At 42.8% G+C, this 23,761-nt stretch overlaps 1 protein-coding gene across 5 annotated transcripts in view; it reads left to right on the top strand.

The window, feature by feature from the left end:
• The window catches only part of PRR5 (proline rich 5), a 70,845-nt gene extending 52,011 nt beyond the window's left edge, over positions 1-18,834 (top strand). For 4 of the 5 annotated variants that reach the window (XM_026086495.1, XM_026086490.1, XM_026086493.1 and 1 more), the window contains 2 exons: positions 14,525-14,663; positions 17,698-18,834. In XM_026086495.1, the coding sequence (XP_025942280.1) occupies positions 14,525-14,663; positions 17,698-18,248 (690 nt within the window). In that variant the 3' untranslated portion in view covers positions 18,249-18,834. The remainder of the gene's footprint in view (positions 1-14,524; positions 14,664-17,697) is intronic. The other variant, XM_026086492.1, reaches the window with a different exon arrangement.
• Positions 18,835-23,761: the final 4,927 nt, after the last annotated feature.

Below are 23,761 nucleotides of genomic sequence, written 5' to 3' on the forward strand. Positions count from 1 at the left end.
TGATCTTTGTACCCTTATTGTTGGTGGCCTCTTGAGCTCCAAGAAAAAAATAAATGCCTCATTCCTCCTGTGTCATTCATGAGCCTTTATTGTGGTTTTATTGTTTAGTGAAAGAGAAGAAAATCTTTGAAGAAACAGTGGGGTATTTCCATTTTCAAAATGTCTGAATCACACAAGGACAGATGTTTAGGTAGTGTGAAGCTAATGCAGCTCTGTTAAAGCCAGTTTATGCTAGAGGAGGAATTAGGCCAATAGTTTTGTCTGAAAAGTTCTAGAATATGGTTATATATAGGCTAGGTTATATATATTTAACAGTGTTGTTCACATTTAAAACAAAAACAAGTAGAAGGCTTGCTCTGTGGAGGTGGCTGTGTGATGTGTAAATTAAATTAAGGATCGTTCAGCTTTGAAAAAGTTACTTCCGTTTCAATAGTGGGACCATGCCTTCAACAGAGGCAAATCAGGGTGTCGATTCCAACTGCACAGATTTCCACTACATGTTGATCTGCCACAGTTGGTGCAAGATGCTGAATTTTGCCACGTAGTGGAGTTGTGGGTGGGTGTGTCCCTGAGAGATGACTGAGACAAAGAAATGAAGATCAGCCTTTTAGAACCGCTTCTGATCATCATGTCCTTAATCCATGTGCTATTTGTGTTTTGAGAGTAGACAACTCGGCGTTGTCTGGTTGTAAATCCATACTTTGTGTGCTTATACTTGCTGCCTCTTTATCTTATACACTGTAGGACTGAGAGAAGGTGTCCATTCTAGATCCAGTCAGTTATTTTCCAAGTGCTTTGCACTGGCAAACACTCTTTATTGGAATTGAGTTGTCCTGTAGGAATGCACTGCTTTTAACCAAACGCCTGCTGCAAGCCAGGAGGGCACCTCAGGCCCAGGCTTGCCTGGGGCCGGGGCTCCCAGGCTTCCCATGCTCAGGGATTTATAAGCTAGACCTTAGGCCTCCCTGTGCAACTGCGTAGCAATGAAGTGTTTGCTAAGAGCTACGCAGCTCAGTTCCCCGTTGTCCCTGCAGACTGCTCCCCAGCTGCCCAAATACCAAGCTCAGGGCAAGCCACCGTGCTCAGTTGCTGGTTGCCCCAGCTGACACTTGCCTGGGGGTTTCTCAGCTGCTCACCCTCTGAAGCCAGGATTTGTAGGTAATCTAGAGGATGCTGCTTTCTGGCTCACATGGGTGAGTTGGTGATGGTGAAAATTGTGTCACTATCAGAAGTAGCAAGAAAAAAAAAATCTGGAAGGGGCAGGTGATGTCTCTGCACAGTCTATTCAAGTGTATTTCAGGGGGAGAAGAAAATTCCTGGGGTTGGTTCAGTTCCTCACAAAGGCTGAAGCAGCAGGGAGGATGCTGAAGGATGAATGTTTATTATTGATTTAAAAGGCGAGCATGGTTGTGAAGGGAACTATCTGGAGCAAGTAGGTAACAGCAGTCAAGTTAACATTTGCAGGTCTTCAGAAGCATTTCTTGGATGTCTCTTCAAAAGAGCTTGGAAAAACTGAAGGTGGGCTCTGCCATCCTTTTTTCTGTCTGAGTCCCAACCCAAAAATAAATGCACAATGGATTTTCTTTTAGTAAATGTTAAATGGGAAAAAAACTCTGAACCAAGACTAGGTAAAAGACTTGAATGCTCAGAGTTAAAAATCATCAGTTGCCCAGCAAGGTCAGAGCTTAATGTGTATAGATCAGTGAGAACTTCAGGAGGGAGCCTAAAAAGAAATGAGCTGCTTTACTCCCTTGAGCATTAAACATCACATCTAATTATTTGGTAACTTGCAGGGTAATCTCCACATGGGCCTGCGCGTGCTCTGCTGTGCGCCTGCGTGGTTGTCTGCGAGGGTAACGTGGCAGTGCAGCAGCATCTGTAAATGCAGACAGACTAACTCCCGCTCAAAGTTATTCTATAAGCAGCTCTGCAGAGACACTCACCTATGCATAGATTCATTTGGTTGGTTCTTTCAAAGTCACATTAGCTTATTTAACTGGAATGATTGCACTTCTCTTCTGTGCCCAGGGGAGCCACTTAGGCAGGAATCAGACAACCTCTAGCCCTAAAACTATAAAAAGCAGAAATGTATACCATTATTTTTGATGGATCTTTATTAGCAATCTGGCTGTTCAGCTTCTGCAGGAGTCTAACCAGCACATTTAAATCTCAAAATAACTTCCTTATTTTTAATCATTTCATATCTTTTCCTTATCTTCAGTCTTTATCTTCTGCCTTGTCTTTTGCAATCCTGTATAAAATGTTTAATAGTAGCTTAAAGAAAAATAATGTATTGGATTTCTGTGGGTAAGAGGAAGGCTTTTCTTTTCCTAGTGTTTGATCCTGTCTGAGAAGAAAAATCCTATTGCTATCTTTCTGCAGCCAAGCCATTTTGAAAAACTCTCACCAACCTAACACAAACCATGTCTGGGTGTTTTGTCTTCCTTATCTTTTGTCTGTGTCTCAGTGTCACCAATGAAAGGAAGAGAGAGACAGAGCTGCTTCTCACGCTGACACTGACATAACTTGGCACTTGCTTAAGATTAAAGTGAAAGTGACAAGATCTTTATTTCTGAGGCAGTCGCAGGGATGTGAAGTGCTGACTTCTGTCAATACTGCCATGGCAAGCCTCCCTGCCTCTCCCTCCTGTGAGCACTGTTGCTATGAGAAAAGAGAGGGGTAGAGATGAGACCAGGCATGATGTAACCCTTCAAATATTCTAGACTTTACCAGTATGCCAGTGTTTTAGGCTAAGATGATGTGAGGAAAAAATGATGTGAGGCAACACTGCCAGGGGCTCATAAGGATACAACCATGAAATGTATGGCTGCATAAGTCTAACACATGCTAAAAGCATGCCAGTGCCTAGAAATGGACATGTAACACATACAGGGCATGGCCTTCAGCGGGTGTGAACCAGTATAACTTCATTAACGTAACTGGGGTTATTCTTATTTACAGTAATTATCTGCCCTGTGAGTACAGTTTTGTACATTTCCTCCATGCACCAGATATACCTGTTTGCAAACAGACAAGAGCATACTCTTAGAGCTTTGCTGAAGACAATCCGTCATGGATTATTAGCCTCCACTAGGTTGTGGTTTTTCCCAGAGAGGGGAAACTCTTTCCTTCCAGCTTGTTCCAGCCTGTAAAGGTGCGCCTCCATCTCCCCGAACCCCCGTATGTTTTCTCACTGCCTCTGGATTGCTGCAGAGAAGCCCCCATGGATGAAAGGACCCATGTGGTTTAAGCGGATCAGATTCAGCTTAGTCAACACAGACTCAGGCAAAGCAAAATTTAGTCCCTGCTTGAAGCAGTTTTGTTTCTGTTTTGAGTCTGTTTCCTAAAGGTTAAAAAATGTCAGGGTTTTTCTACCTGGCGTGAAAGTACCATGAGTCATTAAAGAAACTCCTAGTTTAAACTCCTAGTCCTCAGCCAGAAACAAACTAGTGGGGAGGACTAGGAGTTTAAACTTCCAGGTCCTGCTTCTAACCCACTTGTCCCTGCTTGCCAGCCTGGACAGAAAATTTCATTCACTTCCTCCAAGGTTTCTTTAATGACTCATGGTACTTTCATGCCAGGTAGAAAAACCCTGACATTTTTTAACCTTTAGGAAACAGACTCAAAACAGAAACAAAGCTGTCTTGTCAAAAGGGAGCTGTTGATCTTGTAGTCCTTCTACAAGTGAGCTCCAAAAGTTTAACTCAGTTTTTTTATGGAACTTCTAGCTGTCAAATGGAGATTCCTCCAGAAATCCTGACCCCCATTCAAGCTAACAGGAGAATTCTGCTGACTGCATCAGGATTTCATCAATATATCTGGAAAAGTTGTCATTATCTGTATTTCATATCTGTTCGCACTCTGTTTCCAACCTTGCTGGCTTGGGCCAGACCACCACTTGATGTATCTCAGAATAGTTTCACTAACTGCAGCTAATGTTCAGAGTTAAGCTGAATAATTATTGCCAGCAGTCTGATCCTTCTCTGTAGGATAACAGAAGTCAGCATTGCACTTGCTTACCTCTTGAATAGGAAAGATGCAACTACATGAGGAAAGTACTTAAATCCATCCTCTTCCCTGTTCTTGGGGATTCAGTAACTAAGCTGTTTTTTTATTTCTAGAAACTAGTAATCCTATCAATTATTGACCATCTCCATCTCTGTGGTTAAATTCTGGAAACTAGTAATCCTATCAATTATTGACCATCTCCATCTCTGTGGTTAAATAATTTCTAGCACAGATTGTTTATGGTTAAGGGTTATTGCAGACTCCCATGCAGCAAGTTTTTAAATCACTGCTTGTCAGAAGCAGGCACAGTATTCTAGAAGAAAGCCCACACTGTGCATGCCCTATTTCTTCTTTTTTTCCATACACTTCTCCTACTTATAACTGTTAGTGACAAAATGTTGAATTTCATGAACTTTTGGCCTGATACTATATGGCTGATTTTATGTGCTGTGTTTTCCTTGGTGTGAAGATTACAAAGGCTGAGAAGAATCACTTATCAATCTGTTGACTCTGTATGTAAATGAAGGCCAGATGCTGCCCCAAAAATGCAATAGAAAAAGCTCCATTTGTGTAATACTGAGGGATTTGCTTTGCAGGCTGGATTCCCATGGAGCAGTGGGGGCAAATGCTGGTGAGGGGGCCCAACGTGTTCATGCACTGAGGGCTTCCTGATTTCATGTTGGAGCCTAGCCAGTCACTGCAGTGGCTATAGGAACAAGATCCTTGAGTTTTTCATTGCAGTGTTGTACAAGTTCAGCTGAAGATGAAGGAAATGTGGGTGGGAGCCCCCCACGACGTTACTCTGTGGTGCAGTAAGAGCAGCAGCTCTGAACAGCTGTGTGCAGGAGGAGGGATTCAGCTGCTTGGGCAGCAACATACAGTGCTCCAACAGCCGCTGCAGTCGCCTCCAAAGCATGAGGCCAGGTGGACTGAGTCAAAAAATTGGCTCTCTAAAGCGCCAGAGCGCTTTAGAGATAATGGAAATTCTGTGAATGTGGGGACCACTCCTAAAGCCTTTTCTCCTTCAAGTAATCCTTGACATAACTTCTGCTGCCATAGTTTTGTGTGTGAGCGTTGCAGAATAAGGCCTTTCAGGGATATGTTTTCTTTTAATTTTTGTCCTGACTGTTTGTATTGGGATGGTCAGTAACAATTAGATGATGCTATAATACATCTGAGGTAGAAAAGCTGCAGGATATTAAATGTGTGCATATGTGGGATGCATAACTGGGAGCCTTTGCTCCACCACAGGTGGTGGAAACAGAGAGAACCAGTGGCCTGTTGGTCTCCACTTCTTCCTCACACTAATTTCATGCCTGCACTGAGTCGAGGTTGCTGCTGTGTTGCTCAAGTTTTGTGAGGTTGGATATGATGCAACGAAAGGCATTACATATGCCAGTCAGATAACAATTAATCATGGCCTGTGAGAACACCGTTTACCCCATCTCCTACAAGCAAGGCTGCTTCTATCTCTTTGACTAAACTAAGAAGCAGATCTTGCTGTTTGTGTGGTCACCGGGGTGTGCACAGCAGTCTGCACACCCTTATCAAGTCTCTGCCAGCAGTGTTGTCTAAATAACACGCATTTTCACTATAGATATTATTTGGTGTCTGTCTTGAGACTTTTAATTTCAGGTTTTCCTGTGAGTAGTTGGGCAACTATTAATATCCAGTATTTGTCAGAGTATCACCACTGAATGTGTGTTTCTGCCAGTCATACTGACCTGTGGTCTGTTGCCAGTCAAGGAAAGAAACGCTTTTCTTAAAGCATTTTTCTTTTCTCCAAGGAATCTGCTGCCTTTAAGCAAAAAATAGTAACATTTCTTAGCTGTTTTCCTGTGTGCCTAAGACAGGGCAGCTTACGAGCCCAGGACATGCCTGCATTTGGGCCTGACCCTGTAAACACTTCCTGCAGTGTGTTTCCTTTCATGCAGCACCTGATCAGGACTGCATCAGCAGGCCGTAGGTCCAGGCCTTTTGTTGGCAGGCCAGGATGGAGGCCAGTGGCTAAGGACACCCCAACCGACCCAGACTAAGGACGCCCCAGCACACCCAGGCTCAGGGTGTGGTGTTTGGACAGTGAACTGAACCATACACAGCTCCTTCCTGTCCAGTGGACAGAGGACTTCATTCTTTGGGTTGTCAAGTCAGCAAGAGTAATGATTGCTAAAATGACTTTATGAAATAATCCAGAAGCCTGGCTTCTGCTCCTTGCTTTCCTGAGTCTGGTAGGTGGTTGCTCAGGATCTGGCGCTCAGCTGTTCCTGCTCCGTGTCCCCTGTGGTAGAGCTGCACCAACATACTAGGAAGGGTTGTGCCTCCCTCAGTGCTCTGTCAGCTGCTCTCTGGCAGAGCTCTGGGCTTAGCTTCAGAAGACCTGCTTGCTTTGCCCAGCCTGACCTAGGGAAAGACAGATTTTATTTTATTTTGTTTTGTTTTGCTGTTCATTCAAAAATCATACAGCAGTTTGTCATGGTTGAAATAGGAGGCAATATTCTGTGCCAGCACTTGTGAAAACATCCTGATCAGCTAAAACATTTAAGAGTGCTACAGTTATTTACTCGATTACCAGTGTATCCATCAGCACATCTAAAGTTGCAGGCTGGAGTGAAGCATTTCCCATCCTTATGTCCAGTTGCTGGGGCGCGCTTAGATGCTGGAGATTGTTTTTCAGAGGTGCAAGTATAATTTATCATGTAAATGGCTTTTATTATTCTGTGGTAAAGAGGGAAGTGAAAAGCATCTGACTGAGACCACCTCTTCTGGATGTTATTAGTGGTCAATGTTGTTAGTCAGAATTGAAAACTTTAAAGGACCTGTGACCTTTTCATAAATGCTGAGAAAAACATGAAGTTATTGTTGAACAGTCAGAAGCAGTTTGGTGTTTAATAGTGGTTTATGTTTTTTTCACACACAAATGAGTGAGGAGTGAGTATTTCACACACAAATAAGTTGCATGTGGCAACTTCCAGTCCAGAACTGAAGCAGCCTGCAGTAAAGATGAACGTAGGGAGGCTCAGCAGAGGAGCTCAGCAGTTGACCTGGTGTTTGCACGAGGTCTAAAAGAGACTCCAGGAGCTCAGGACTGATGTGAAGTATTGGGATAGAGCAGACGGCAAGGGGGAGAAGTGAAGGGAGCTGAAGAGTTAAAACAAAAGGAATCAGGTATACAAGAGTTATGGCCATGTGGAGACCCAGCTAAGACACTAAAGTGGAATAACATGAAGCAAGCATCAACAGAAGGCAACCAAGAGAAGCAGGTAGCAAAAAGAACAGCCAGCAGCTAAGTTTATTTCTAGCCTCTTGGTGTGCGTAAGACATCCTCTTCAGATGTGCCTGATTCTCAGAAGAAATGACAGATTTAGCTCTAGCCTCTTTCTCCCCAAGTATTGTGATTTATATACTAAGTTCTCTTTTCTGGTCCCTAGCCTGCCATCAAGAGGGTGATGCATTGCAAGATTTGTAGGTTAAGTCATACTTCCACCAGTGTAATCCACGAATCTCCAAGATTTCAACAAAGTTAGAGGAAGTGGTCAATATGCCTTTTTTCCCTTGTGCCTGCTCTGCCAGCCAGAAGTACATAGAGGAAAAATTCTTCTTTGTTCTACTTAGTTCTGTGCTAGGAAGTACTTATGAGGAAGTGTTTTGAAGTCCCATGATTTAACTCGTGTAGATGTCTTGAGCCTTATGTGGAAGAAGCAGCAATAGAGGGTAGTTTCACAGTTTGAGGTGGTTGGATGGTGGATATTGGTTGGTGGATATTCATTAGGAAGGAAGAAAAAAACAGTTAATGTATATTGGTGAGGAATTCTTATCCCATATGCAGGTGGTTTTGATGGTGGGAACTCTGCTTGATTATGTGGGGATAAAGGGTGAATTTTAAGGCTGCTTTCTGAGGGGCAGGGGAGCACACAGTGCCATGCCAAGCATGCACACAACATGTGTGTGAGAGCTTGGTTCCCACAGCATAGCTCTTGAAGGCTGTAATTCCCAAAGAGCAATGGGGCAGAAACTCATGCAGCCTGCTCTGTTGCCTAGTAGTTACTGCTCCTAGGGCTGTTTCATTATTAGTCTCCCTGGGCAGGTTATTAACTGTAGGCACTTCCCATCTTAGAGTTTTAGCACTTCTTTGCTCCCCAATGCAGGTAAAAAGCAGAAATGCAGCTTTGCATTCAGCTTGTGAGGTGAGAAGTGAGAGGCATAAGCACTACACAACACTAAACCTCCTCCCTTTCTGTCCCATTTCCACGTTTCACAAGCCAGCTCTTTACTGTAAGATGTTCTCCATCTACTTACAGGAACATGGGAAGCCCAAACCTCTGTGTCCGCTCTCTAATGAGACATACCAGACTAGCAGCAGCCTAAGCAGTTTTTCATGGCTGTGACTTTCTTTGCGAGTTGCTTTCTTACAGGAGCCTAAGGAAGCTAAGAGGCCAACGCTAACTGAAAAATGGTGGAAAGTGGGTGATTAATTTCTGAGATCCTTTGAGACAGCCTGAGCACCTCCTTGATGGGCTGAGGATGACGCGTTGGCGTTTATGGTCATTAGGACATTTGCTGAGGACTAGCAATGTGGCTCTAAGTACTGTGTCGCCTCATTACGTATTTCTTCAGTGCATTCGTTCTGGAAGTGCTTATGCTAGCAGGTTATATTTTAAGTATGTTTGTAACCAAAAAGAAAAGGATTTCAATTATTGTGATGAATAAAGAGACAGAGATGGAGCCTTCGGGAGTATGCAGCAATGACTGCCTAGCTGCACAGGGGCAGAGGCTGCAGGCACGCATGCATCTTACTCATGCTGAGTTATATTGATAGCAGTTCTGCCAGCCTCAGTGGCAGTATGGGTGCTCACTGCTTATGAAGAAAAGAGCAAGGTGTTAAAAATATATATAATAGAATATAGCAATAAAGAGGTGTGATTACAGTTATTTCATTGCCATGGTAAAATAAAACATGGAAATTTGATACTGATTTTTTAAAGGAAAATTATGGAGAATGCTACCATAATAGGTATTAGCTCTCTGGCAACTTTGCAAGTCATGTAGCTTACACTTAGATAAAATGTTTATAATGGCTGAATAATATTTTCTGTTAATACACCTATTCATTTTAAAAAATCCTCAAAGCAACCCCTCTTTATACTGTAAGGCATGCAAAAAGTTAAATCTATAAACATTAATCTGAGGCAGGTTTTAAGGTTGTGTTTAAGGAGGATTCTTCAGGTACTTAAATGCCTGCCTGGGCTAGTGTCCATTTTAGAACCACATTGAGGCTTAGAGAATTGCTACAAATTTTAAAAGGAGGTTGTGGGCTTACATGGCTTACTAAATCCCTCGCCATTCTTCTAAATATGTCTGCTTATTAGCAGGGCCAAAAGAAGAATATATCACCTATTCTTTCCCCTTTGTTTTCATATGAAGTCCTTGTGTCATTTAAAAACTCAATAGGAGTTTGTGATTAGCTCACTGAACTAACCAGGGTGGAAGCCCGAGCAGATCAGTGCATCTGTTCTGACTGGGATGACTTACACTTCTGACTCGTGAAGTTCCCAAACACAAGGAATGTTTTATTCAAACAATATACTTTAATGTAGTGATGGGGGTTATGCGCATGGCCAGTAACCCTGTCTTAACAGAGAGGATAGCAACTTCCAGTTGAGAGGACAGTAACATCTTAAAATACCTAACTCAATAACCTGTAATCTTCAGTGTATATGACCCTTCTGGGAATGTTTATGGATCTGCATGTCAAAAGTAGTGGTGCATTGGGTCCTTTTAATGCTTTCAAACTACTACATACAATCTCTATCTCCAAATGATTTAATCAGAAGTAATGAAGTAAGCAGTCTGGATACTGTGTTATATTCTGAAATATTTATCTCTCTTCTTGATGCTGAGTACAAACCTTTTCCATTTGCAAGGATTTCACATCTTCAGGACTCAAATCATCATATTCCATGTCTTGAAAGATGACAGGGAGTAGGGCAGACTCCTGTCTCCAGATATAATATTACACTATTAACGTTCCAAATAGAATGAGGTGACAGTTGCATTTCAAAACAGTGTAACCAAAATCAGGACTTGATCCAGAAGGTACACTCTTCCAGAAATGCTAAGGCACTTGCAACTGTTTGATACTGAACTATTTTGGCCTTCAGTTAAGAAATAAATAGGTCAGGGAAAGCCTATGACAGGAATTTAATAGATACATCTAATACTCTCAAGGAAGCGTGAAACTCCTGCTAAAATGAAATTGGGTTCCTAAAAGGTCACAGATATCTTTTAGAGTAAGTTTTTGCATGTCTGCAGAGCAAATTTTGCATTAAAGATAAGGGTAGAGCCTCTGTTTTACTGCTAATGCTCCAAGTTTTCATTTTTTTTCTCCAGATTATGATATGGCTTCCTGTAAGCTAAGCAGCCAGCCTGCTAGATCTGACTTTTACTTTATCGCTGTATATCGACATGCCAAACAGATAAGATATCAAGCAGTAAGTACAAGAAGAACCAAGAGTTGCCAAAATAACAAGAAAATAAATAACCTTTTTATATTGGTGAATTTTAAATCCTGCCATCAGTTTCCCAGAAACCATTATGACATGCATAAAAATCCCAAATTGGCTTTAATCTAAAGTTAATTTTGCCTTTATAAGCATAATTACTTAAAAATTTGGGATAGGGTGCTTTTTAAAATACACATTTTTATATGGGTATATATAGATACACACACACACACCCTTCCTACTGAAACTCCTTGCCCCCCTCAGACCTAGACAGTGCCAAATTAGCTGTTTGGGTAAACCCCTGCTTAGCCAAGGGGATAGAAAACTGCAGTATGTGATGGAGTGGGAACAAGTGGGCAGGGGCAGAGAGGGACAGTAAACTCTGCAAGTGAGGTTTGTGTGCTGCTGTACTGCTGTATCACTGCTGGGATAACAATAATTGGCAAGTCAGTCATCATTTCCGACCCCTTCTCTAACCTGGCTGTTCGGAATATTAATATTAATGAGATGATAACCACGTGGACACTGTAAGCCAGCGCAGGGCTATATAGGCCACTGAAACATGTTGCCAGGGGCTTGCTATTGCCAGCCGCTGGGATGACCAGCTCACAGCTGGCCCAGCTGTGCTCAGCAAGTCCCATCTCTGGCTGCTGTTCGGCTGGATCCAAAGTGACATTTGCTGTGCAGCACTAGCAAAACCTGAGGATTTCTGTAACGAAACAAATGCAGAATTTGAAAGTTGCATTTTCTCAAATAGGGTCGAGGAACTCTTCTGCCTCTATTAGTTTCCTTGTTGTATCTTAGCTAACCTATTGTAGGCTGCCTGTATGCCTGCAGCTACCTCCTTTCTGGGCTATGACCTTATCAGCTTTTAAAGCTAAGCAGGGGCTGGCTTATATCTCATGACCTAACCTTTGACAACCTACAGCCCGGATCCCGGTTGTAATGCGCTTCTCCTCTGTGCCTTGGGGTCCCGTTGATACAGCTGTAGCAGGGACCAGCTTGCTCTGTAGCAGGCTATGCCTGGGCACAAGCTTTTGGCTTCCTGAGCAGCATTCAGTGACTAAAGAGCCTCACTGCCCTGAGAGGAGGCTGCGGGCCAGGTGGAAGTGGCCCCAGATTGCTCTGAGCCTGTATGCGCTCCACTGGGCCCCTCTGGCTGAGATAATTTGTAAATAAGTGATGGTGCTTTTCAGGTCATATGGAAAGTTTGGGTTTGGAAAGCTGAGATAGTCTTCGCTGAATATTGGGCTGTACTTGTTGTATTTGGATAAATAGAGGGCTCTGGAGGAAGAAGTTTGTCATTGAATAACACAGCAGAGAGAAATGCAGAAGCGGCACGATTTTACACATTCACTGTGTGGTCTGCAACCTGCTATACTACTGCTCTAACAGCAGCTGCGTACACACCGCAGCACTTATAAAATGGTTTAAGGGGACTGCCCCTTCTAGTGATTTCAGGAAGGCCTGTAACAATAGTTAATGCAGGAAGAATCTTGCAGGTGGATACAACATATTCGTGCCAAGACAAGGAACAGAAAAGAAGTCATCACAGCTCCGGTGAAAGCCAGATGTTTTATGACTTTTCAGTATGTTTTGAAAGCTTCCCGTGAATGATTGCAAAACTGAGGAATAAGACTAATGGCTGGCTGTGTTAACGTTAGTAGAAGGTTTTACACTGTAAAAATGGTATTTTATGGTCTCTTCACTTGAAAGGTGGGAACTAAGATAAACTGAAGTGAAAACAAGGGTGGAGAATATCACTGAGAGAAAGAAGAGAACTTGAGGACAAAACTGAAGAGGAAATTGGTGCAAGTTGTTAGGCAGCTGGGAGTTTGAGAGACGAGAGCACGGCCTGGGCGCAGGGAACCAAAGCTGTTCCCCTGCCCTGGTGTGAAAGCAGGGTCAGCTGGAGCCTGTGCGCTCCGTTTCCATCTACCCAGGGAACCTACCTCAGCCCAAGCACCTTTCGAGCTGCTGGGAGCCGCCTTTTATCCCAGAGAGAGTAGCAGTCTACTACAGAATAAAGCTCATGCTTTAGAGGTGTTAATCAAGGAAGAAGGAATTTATAGCAGAACAGGTAATTTACAGCCAAGTGTGAAAACAAAAAAACTTTTCAAGCATGCAAGGCTGACAGGAGTGTTAAGATGCCACCGGGCACGGACAGTTTTGTCACTTGTACAGTATCATAGTTCTGCTAATGGTAAGAATTATGTTGTGGGCAGCATGGTACTAGTGAATTACCGTGTTTCATTCTCCACAGCTGATATTTAGCTACCTTCTTTCACAAGAATTAAAAGTACTTAGACAGCAGAAAAGTAAAGCCTTACCCCAGAGTCTGGGCATGAGCAATACTAAATAGCACTTACCTTTGCCACTAGTACTGTATATCACATTTAGGAAACTGGGTCTGGAGATAACCAGAGTGGGAACCTGGAACTGATGGCCTGATAATGTCGTTCTTTGCCAATGGGTTGTGAACTTGATATGATCATGAACCATGCTAGCAATGACTTTGAAATAATAGGTGTACCTTCACTAAGCCTCCTGAGTTATTTCTAGGTTATTTTTATCTTTTTTTAATTGATTGAATAGCATAAAAGGCTATGGGTTCATTCTGCAGTTACTTTGGTGCTTGCAAGCTTTCAGACTCACTGCATATGCCCTCACATTCCTATTTGTATTTGTGAATCTCTGAAAGTTTTACAGGACATAGCACATTTCCAAAGACTGTTATTCATTATTTAAAACCCACTGAACTGTTTCTTCTTGGTTAGCCATTATTTACTACTTTTCATTCACAAACTTCTATCAAGTGAAGGAGCATAAATAATGCCACGTGGCTAGCCTTGTCATTCAGCCAGCACAGCAGCCAAGAGGTGAAGCAAGTCATTCACAAACACATTACAGGCTGATATTTTTTCGTAGACACTTTTTGGGGAATCATACTAAGCAACAAATACATCCTGAACATCAGGATCCTTTCACATACTGAAGGAAGTGTTGCAATTTTACTCGTTTGATCTGCATAGTTCTCTCTGGCTTCTTTGATCCCAACATGTTGATTGGGCTTTTAACAACAATTCAGAGACATATTGTGAAATCTGAAATTCTGCTGAATTCCAGCAGAATTCCCACTGAGTTTGACATTTGTGATCTTAACTTTACAAGAAGATATGTCAAAATATATATCATACGGCTACACAGAGACACACTGAAATGAGGATATGCTTTGGGGAACAAGTGGAATCCTTCACATGAGTATAAAGGGCTCTCATCTGGCACCAGTAAGTGGAGGGGAGACTACAGCTCCCAGCATTTACCTGGTAACTCCCCAACCATATAAGTCCACTCCTGGGTGGAAGGGCATAATTAAGAGCTAAGGGCAAAAGATTTTGCCTATGGGTGAATCTTACCATGGGTAGTTTTAATGTGACTTTTGCCTGGATAACGACAAGTGCCAAGGAGGTGTGAAGAAAGGGATATAAAACCTCTTCACTGTAAATATATCTTGTTGAAAGTATCTTGAAAGAGATATTTCAGTCTTGGTTTTACCTTTTCCTTACTCCTGTTGGTATTGCTTAGATGGCAGTGACACCTTGTGGTACCAGCCTCTGGTGCAGCACCCAGTGGTAGTTCATCTTTCGTTCAGGTAGTCCATACAAGTTTACAATAACAAAAAGCCCAGGGACATTTTTAATTGATCTTCGCAGAGCTAATGCTGCATTGTCCCTGAGCGAGTGCCTTTGCACTCAGCAGGATGCACCTTTTTAAACTCCTGGAAGTAGATATTGTCTCTGAGCATTTGTGGAGTGCCTGCATGGTGAGTCTCTCCGGTTTGATTCACATCTCTTGGTTTTAGAGTAGAAGGAATCAGCTGTAATAGCACATCTCAGTGTACCTTTGCTATGTAATGTAATGTAATGAAAATGCTTGCTGTCTCTCTACACTGGTGAGCAAAGAAACCTTGTGGCTGGAGGAGACAGTGTTCACCTTGGGTGTTTTCTCTCTTCCAGGGGGTTCATGAGTCGAAAGGTGTGACTGAAGATTATTTGAAACTGGAATCACTGATCCAGAAAGTCGTTTCTCCTTATTTGGGCACATATGGTCTGTATTCCAGTGATGGACCCTTCACACACTCTTCTTGTATTTTGGGTAAGAATAATAGAGGCTTTATCTGACAGAGCACAGAGCGCTTCACCGAAAGCTTGGTCCACACAAGGCCAGGGCCCACACAAGAGGAGACCTCCTGTACTGACACAACACAGCCATGCTCTTTCATAAGGAGGGCTGAAGATGTGCTCTATCACAGTGAAACTTGCCAGTGGCAGCAGATGAAAGCAGATCATTGTAACATCGTGCTTATTACTTTAAATCAATGAATCCGGGGTGTGTTTAACTTTTCCATTGTACCTTTTAATGAAGGGTTTAACACAGGGTGCTTTATGGGCAGTGAGAAGAAGAAAAAGAAAGCTATTTCTAGAGTGATGAGTAGTGTCTGTTCATCAGTGCACAAAGATTGTGCAAAGTGGTTTAAAGCAGGAAAGAGAATGGGAATTTGGCCTAGAGAAGACTAAGTGATAAGCCTTCAAACGCGTAAAAGCTTTCTGCAGAGTGGAAGGTAAAAAACGTTTTTCCATGCCACTGCAGAGAAGCAAAGCAGAGTGAATTCCACATAGCAAGAGAAATTCAGATGCCACGGAAGGGAAACTTTCCAGTGTCACCTTGGTCAGGCACTGGAATAAACTGTTTCTGGAGCTTGTGGAATATCCATTACTAGAGGGCCTATATACAAGTCACATAAGCATCCATAAGGAACAGGGTGGGTATACATGGTCCTGCCTTGTGGCAGAGGGGCTGACTAGGTGACCTTTTTGAGTCCCTTCCAGTTTATGGTCTATGATTCCCTGAGCATTAAAGCATTCAATGACTTCTGCAAAGGCAAGATTAGGCCTTAGGATGAGGGTCTTTTGAAAATTCCATTTATTAATTCAGTCTGTTGAAAACGCAAGGGAAATACTAGCAGCGCAAATCCAAAGGGAAATGTGGTAAATTGTACCCAAAGATTTATATGCAAATACTGTGATAGCTTGCTTGAATGGAGAAAGCAGAGGAGCAAATGAGTTAAATTGTGCATTTTCTGTGCAGTCAATTTAATCTGTTTGCTTGTCAGAAATGGTCTATAAAGTAGTTGATTTTCCCCTGAAGCTGAATGGAAAATGGTTGCATTGCAGTAGGTATTTAAGAAACAAATCAGTTTTATGTGAATAAATCTAGGCCGGTTATTTATGGAAAATGGTTTAAGATTACTGCTTTGTATTCGTCACTTGCCATTAAAAGGCCACCAGCATTTAAACATATCCTCAAGTTGACATTTTCTGAATACAAGCTTTTATATGTCAGGACCAAAAAAAAAAAAAAAAAAGCACCTAAAGCATAATAAAATTCCTCTGAAGTAGGTTTCTAGAAAATAAATGTTCCTCTGTATTATGTGACTGCAGAAGATGGCAAGGTTTTGTTGGACTGAACACCTCCCCTTGCTACTGCCAGTAGTGCAGACCTGTAGCAGTACCCCTGAATAGTCCTACTCTGGTCAGTGAGTCTGGATCCAAGGGAGCTGAGTGCATAAATCTCTGCTACTTTTAAACTAATGCAACTAGTTCTGTCCAGCTGTTTTGGTAGTATGATTTAAAGCTGTGACATATTTTCTGTGGGACTACTGCCCCCCTTTCTTCTCCATCTGGCTAGCACACCCAGCCTTCTCTTCCAGCCCAACCTTGATGTGACCAAAAAGTCAGAGCTCCTCTAGCAGGGCTGCACCAAGAAAACTTTTCTGCATGCCAGGTCAACAAAGGCAAGGTCTGAAAGTGAACTTGGCTCCATTGATTTTTACTGTTGAGGCAGAAACATCTACAAAATGCAATCTTAAGTACAGAAACTGTTTTTTTTATTTGTACAGCATATGACTGTAATTTGTGTCCAGGTAAGCAGTTCAGTATAACCTTAGAAGAGAAGGGCATTTCTAAAGGAAACTTTATGGGTTGGAGGAGATACATATATCTGCATCATGATTTAAAGCAGACAGTTTATACGCAGTGGCTGTGGCTGACTTCCAGATTGTAACTCAGTTCCCTTCTCCAGCCGTGTCCCTTCCATGGGGATGGCGAAGTGACAGCAGCAGGAGAAAGCTTCAAAAAGAGAGATTAGTCACACCACTTTTTTTTTCTAATACAAGTGAGTCTTAGCAATGAAATGTCCCCAAAAGTTGGAAAGACGGTCATTTTGATCTAGCTCCATGAGAGCGCTCCAGTCCTAAAGTACTCATAGATGATCTCCATGCTGAATTGCTGCCATCTACTGCTCAGTGTTTGGAAAGAACTCACTTGGTTAACAGCAGCATTAATAAAATTTCTGCAGGAATGAGTGCAGGTTTGTTTGCCAGAAAGACTGTTGTGGGCACTGCCATCCAGTTAACACTGCAGAACGCTCGTGGTGCTCTTTCCTTGTGTGGTCTCTGAACAATGCTTTCAATTTAAGTTTTTCGAAAATGATTAATAAGACCGCATGCCTTAATCCTTGTGCCCCAAATCTGAAGGGACCTGATTTTCCCTAGGTGGGTGGCTGGTTCCCTGCTTTCTTATAGAGATTGATAGCACTGTCTCTCCAATACAGTTTTGGTTTAATGTGAAGAAATGAGGTTTTGAAAGCACAAGTAGAGGTAAAACTAAATAGAACTCAATTCCACCAGACCTGGGGCAAAGTTAGCTTTCAGACACTTAACTTCTCAACTACTAGAAATTAGTGATGACCTTTACAACCCAAAAAAATGAAGAACAGAAATTCCCATTCTGTTGTTTCTTAATGAAAGTATTTGCAACTGCATCTCAAGTGTCCTACAGTATTTAATACTTTACTGCAGCTGCTGAAATCATACAAATATAAGGGAATCTTAGCTATTATTTTTAAAAATAGGTTTCTGGTCTTTAATATGCCAAAGGAGTCTAGAAAATATGAATCCTATGGGTCTATAAAGCCACCAAGATGTATTCTTTTAAAAAATTCCTGTCATTTAAGAAAGGCTTGTGAATATTAGGGCCTTGACTTTTCTTTTTCAACACCTGTAATTAGTGATACCATGAAAATATTGCAGATGTTGTAGATACTAATCTGGGTCTTTGTCTATTCACAGAGAAGCGGTACTTCAGGCGTTCGAAGTCGGGTGACACCCTTGCTAAGAACCCTGTGGTGAGATCGAAAAGCTACAATAATCCATTATTGACACCAGTAGCCGAGTACGAAACTGAGGGCATAGCTGCCAATGGAACAGGCATCCGAAGGCACTCCGTTTCTGAAATGACCTCCTGCCTGGAGCTCCAGGGATACTCCAATCTCACCACTATCATGGACAATGGTTCCAAGAGCTCCATGACGGCCACGAAGAACTCACTCTCAGGAGACCAGGAAAGGCCCAGCACTGGGTCAGTGCAATGTTCTAGCAAACTCAACACGGTTGAGCAACAGAAAGGACTGTTCCACTCTATGGATGACCCACATGGGTCTTTTGAGCTGGACAGGGACCCTGCCTTGATTCCGGTTCCTTCTTCCAGCCCTGAGAATATAGTGGATCAGATTTTGGAGTCAATTGACTCTGATTCTGAAGGTATTTTCATTGATTTTGGCCGAGGTTGTTCCAGCTCGTCGGCCTACAACGTGGATGTGAACAGACAGAGCATCATGTGAAGGACGTCGGGAGACAGATCTTGGGTTTTAATATTATATATGAAAGTTGCTAATGCATTAAGTCAGACTGTGGGCAAGCTATTTATGTCTAGGACCAGCACCTCAGTTGTAAGTCATCACAGCTGCACTGAAATACACAAACACAACAGGTGGCAACAGGTGGGAATCTGCTGCAGGGGAGAAGAAATCCCAGCCACTTCTGTACCCACCACTCTGCGGTCTGATTTCTTATTGTCTTTATAAACTTGGGGATTCACAAACTGAAAAGTGTCTGGTAAATTGCTATTAGTGCAACTGGCAGTGTTTTCTCAGTAATACAGCCTACCAAATAGCTGTGTTCACTTTTACTTATTTCAAGAAATTCCTGTAAAAGTTCAGGTTGTTCTCTGAACTGTAACATCTCAGCCAGAGCACAGAAACATATCCTTTTAAAAAACAAAAAGCAAAGTTTGTGGCCCTTCATGCCACAGAATACAGTGATAAAGAAGTCTTTTAATCTGTTCTTGTACATCTTGTATGCACTCCTTTGCCCAACGATGACTAGAATTCTTGAAGAAAGGCAAATAAACAGAAGTGTGCTAACTGATGTCATGCGAAGCCTGATGTCTGATGTTCTGTTTCACAGCCAATGCCTTGTGTCTGTGAGAGAGTTGTCTTCAAATTGGCTCTTAAGACCATGTTAATTTGCTTTGAACGTGGCACTTCCAAGAATTCTGTGCACTGTCAACTCCTGGAGTGTCTATTGTGTGGAGAACCTCCAGCAGAATTCAAGTTACTTGTTTCCTAAGTAAATAAAAACATGGGCTCTTGGTGAAATCTTCATTATATATTTATGTTCTTAAAGGAATACTGTAATGCGTATACTGTAAATTATGTATTGATATTTGGGGAGTATGAGCCTTGCAGTTCTTCTGATCCTGAGCACTCTCAGCTCTTTGATTGTCCCTAGCAGTAACATGCTATAACATCTGTGTCAGTGATTTTACAGAGGATTGATACACATGATACTGATGTGAACTGGAAATCTTGATGCCTGTTAGATTTCTGACCTGATGATTTTACAGGAAATGAAGAGCAACTGCAAGTCACCTATTCCAGGTAACTCTTCGGGAAGAGAGAGCGCTTGCAGCGCTGCTCAGCAGTGGCTGAGCGCCCACTTGGCTCTGGCAGTATCTGGTGCTTTGGCGCAGATACTCAAAGATTTTTCAGCTTTGCTCTGCACTTGCACTGCTGACCCCAACATTCACCAAACTCTTCTGCAGGTTTTGATTACATTTCTAGACTCAAGGCCCCACTTTTGATACTTAATTTCCATTGGCCTCATTACTTGATCTTTTGGAAACCATTAGCTCAATCTCTTCATACCTTCCTGCTTCCCTGCTGGAGTTTTCAGGTTCCTAATAGATGGACAGGCTCCACTTAATACAGAGATTTGAGAAACTCAGAAAACCGGCTGAGGAAGGAACTGCAAGAAGGAGACAGAGGTTAGGTGCCTACTGTGCTTCTTTGTGTCTGGCGTGTTCAACTGTGAGCCCTCCCCTGCGGGTAGGCACTGAATCATACTTAAAAGTTTCTTTTTCTCAAAGACAAATAAGTTCTTCTATGCTCCAATAGTCACAAACCTAACAAACCAGGACACACATCCTTGAGCAGGATGTGAGCATTCAGACCTAACCAGTTTGTAACATACTCCCTCAACTTTAGTGCCTGAGCACACTGTCACCCCAATTTTTCATCAGGCTTTAGGCGTACTCTGAGCACAACTGCAGGACCAAGACATGCTGGTAAGAGAGACATTCCCCTCTGAGAGTTTTGCTCCCAGGCTTTTGCAATGGGACCATCTGATGCAGAGCAGGGTCAGTGCCAAGGTACTTGTTAGCAACTCATAGAAATGTAGGTGCAGCAGAACATGCCCCCAGCAAGAACATCTGTGATACCTAAACAGGGCCTGAAGGGATCTTTGAGGTTCAATACGCAAAATGACATGGACAGGATTCAGGCACCTAACTAGCCCTCTAGATATGCAAGTGAAAACTGCGGATGATCAAATCACTCATTTAGCTGCTTCCTAACTGTGCATCATAACTCTGTAATGCCTAACGTCCTCCACTGGGGCACACCCTGGAACACTTCACTTCTGATGGAGCTGAGCAAGTTGGCAGCTCCCTCACATCTAAGGTTTATCAGATGCCCACCAACTGGTGTTGGTGCTATCAACAAGTGTTTCCCCACTCTCTGTGAGATGGGAGACTTTACTAGCCTGCAGTCTCGGGGCACAGTTGCCACTTTTGGTCCTGCACAAACCGGAGGAGCAAGAGGAGGTCACACTGTATTTGAGTCCAATATATCAATGGTTTGGTGACTCTCCAAAGTGGAAGGCTCATGTTTTGCTCTTTTTTTCCCCTGTAATGTTATGGACTCTCAGATTAATGACCTGAGCCATGGCCTCATTCTTTCTGGCAAACTCTGTTCCATTTCCTGAATTATTTCTTAGATCAGAGAACGTGAGTATCTGCAACCTTGTTTTAAGGACACAGTATAGGGGAGGAGAAGAGTATGTTCAAACCCCTAAAAGAAAATTAGAAAAATAAAGTGGATCAAGGCCTCCTCACACCATCTTCCCTTAGGGAACATTAACTGTTATAAGAGTAATAAGCTTACTCAATCATTACTAAATATTTAAGTACGGTTTCAAGTGAGAGGAGAAGGGGGCTGCTAGGACCCTTCCCACCTGAGCCTTTGCCTGGTGAGTGCCCTCCCTTATGAGAGGAGACCTTGAATCCCCTGCTCTGCTGGGACTGAACTAACCTCTCCCACACTGTAAGCATGGGATTAGTGAGTAAAAATCCTCTGACTATTTTTAAAGGGTTATTTAAAGATAGGGTTCAAGAGAGTGAATGCTCAAGAATATTCCTAACAGCCATTGTGGTAAACCTCAAAGAGGAGTAGGATTTAGGAACTAGTTTTGTCTCCAGCATTTCCTACTGGCCAAGTCAGGCAGCCTTGTGCTTGTTGTAAAGCCCATTCTTGGACACCTGCATGTCCATGTGCACTGCTTGAGGAACTGGGCTATCACAGAGCCATGCCCTGCAGCATTCAGCATTGTAGCGTTGCAGCCCAGCACTTCAAATTTAGCCTCTACTTTCTATCTCTTACACCTAAAAAAGACTCTTCAGAGTCAAAGCCCTAGCAACAGAAAGACCTTACGTAGGCTTATGTTAGCAGCATACGTACTCTTCATCCTATACAGACTTAGACCTGTTCACCCGGACAACATTGGGGGTGGGAGGGGAGAGAGAAGGGGAAAAGAGCCCCAAAAGCTGTGATTACCAGCTGTGATAGAGTGGAAGGAGTATTTAAGGGAATTGAGTTCAAGCTTCTTGTGAGTCATTAGTTGCTTCTGGATGGTGGCATGTTCTGAAGCTCTGCTGAGTTAGAAGGAAAAGGCTTTTATTTATCTCCTCTAGGATGATGAGGCTCTTGATTTCCTGGAGTTAAAGTAAGTTAACCTGATGACGCTAAAATGGAATAGGCTGTGGCAGTTGTTCAGAGCTAACCGAACTCAATTTGGCTCTCCACTAGCAAATGTGGTGTATACAAAAGTCTGCTTTATCTGCTATGCAAAGACTCTTCTACTGGGGTAATTACTGAAGAAGGAGCAAACCCATGCTGACTCTAAGGGCTCAAGCTGCATTATGAGGCTTACTTGTTAGTTAAAGAAAACATTATAAACTCAGTAGGCTTGCTAGGAAGAGTCTGAAAATCTGAAGTCAGAGTGAAGTTCCCTACTGCAATGGTGATAGGGTGGCTTTCTATCTCTGCTTCAAGTTTATATCAAAATATGTAGGCAGATATGATTGCAAAATGAAAATCTGGGTGTTGCAGTTTGGCTAATTCCTGTGAACTGCTACCTCTGTTGTCCTCAAAGCTGAAGCTTCTCCTCTGCTCCATTCCCCAAGGAGCAGCATTGCTGTTGGCACTATGCAAAAAGGTGCCAGTGGAGCTGTGTCTTAGCTCTGTGCTTTGAGCCTTCTGGCAGGTCTGCTTTGTGTTGGAAGATCATGTGTGTGGCATCTGCGTTATGTATGGGTCTGCAGGGTGCGGAGGGGCATGGACTCCGGGCTGGGCCGTGGGGGGTCAGGTCTTGCGACCGGTACTGTGCCAGGTGTGTGCAGTCAGTGTGTCAGTGTTCAGGGAGTTTAAATGCTGCACAGATCCTGAGGCTATCCTAACTGGTGATCCTCTCTTAATAATCTGAATGCAGGCAAACTGGGGATATGGTCTTCTCAGAGGCAGATTGTGAAGTCCTTACAAAGGAAAGAGGTGTATCAAAGAGAATAGCACAGCCTCTCTTACTAACATGTATTTATAAATTCATGGCTTTCAGCTTTCAAGCGCTGCTACATGGCAGTGTCTCAGTGTACCAGTGATGCTCAGTTTTTAGGTCCTAAGGAGGCATTCTCTGTCAGTCATCCCTCCCCATCCTTCCTTTGCTACAATAAACTAAGATATTTCACATCTTAATCCCCAAATCAAGAGTTCACTGGTCTTTCCCTCTTCCGTGGTTGGGATGGATTTCAAAACCCTATAAGGGATATACTGAGCAACTGTTAGCACTTAACGTTCCTGTCATTTGGCACTGCAGGATGAACTTTGTGCAAGCAAAAGGGATGGGGAGACTAACCCTGTGAACAGCTGCTAAGCACTGTAGAGAAATACTATAGCTCCCTGTAGTACAATCAGAACTAGCAGAATAATTGGTTGCAAATCATGCTATCCAAATAGGGACCATTTTGCTTAAAAATGGAGAAAATGACTTCCCATTATTCAATTAGTTCCTGGCAAGCTTTTTTGATAGGTGTTATCACTAAAATGAATGTGCTTGCTGATACAAACTGAACTGGTAGGCTGCTGACAGAAGAACTATGAGCCATCTGATTTTGGGAACTTACATACGTGCAAGTGTAGTAAAACATCTGGGCCCTCTCTAAAGTTCTGGTTCAAGATGTGTGCAGATTGTCCTTTGCAGATTGGATGATATCCCTCAAGAACATCTTTGAAGTAAAGATGTCAGAAAGCCCTTACTGTTATTTTGGCATAAATTGCTTTAAAGGCCTTCCTGATGTTTTTGCAGTATGAATGAACATTAAAAATTCTACTTTGAAGCAACTGCTTAGTTTGAACATGTGTCTAATCACAGCACTTCCAGAAGCATCTGAACTCAGCTAGAAATCACTGTTTTTCTTAACTTAGGCCCCCTGTTAAAGGTGCTGCTTCCCAAGCCAGCAAGAAGAAGGATCTCTCCTATGCTGGAATGATCCATTCAGTCACAGATGCTGTAAATTCTCCCATCCTGGCTCTGTTTTCTTCCCTCTGCCCAGCAACCATTTCTCAAGCAGTGTCAGCTGTAATTTGGATGAAGAACATGGATGCCTGCAAAATAGCTGCTTTATGGCCAGGCTGCAATCGCAGGTGCTGCAAAGCTGGAGGCCAGCGCCCTGCTCCGCTGAGGG

Source organism: Apteryx rowi, unplaced genomic scaffold, assembly GCF_003343035.1.
Source record: "Apteryx rowi isolate R43461 unplaced genomic scaffold, aptRow1 scaffold_697, whole genome shotgun sequence".
Classification (NCBI taxonomy): domain Eukaryota; kingdom Metazoa; phylum Chordata; class Aves; order Apterygiformes; family Apterygidae; genus Apteryx; species Apteryx rowi.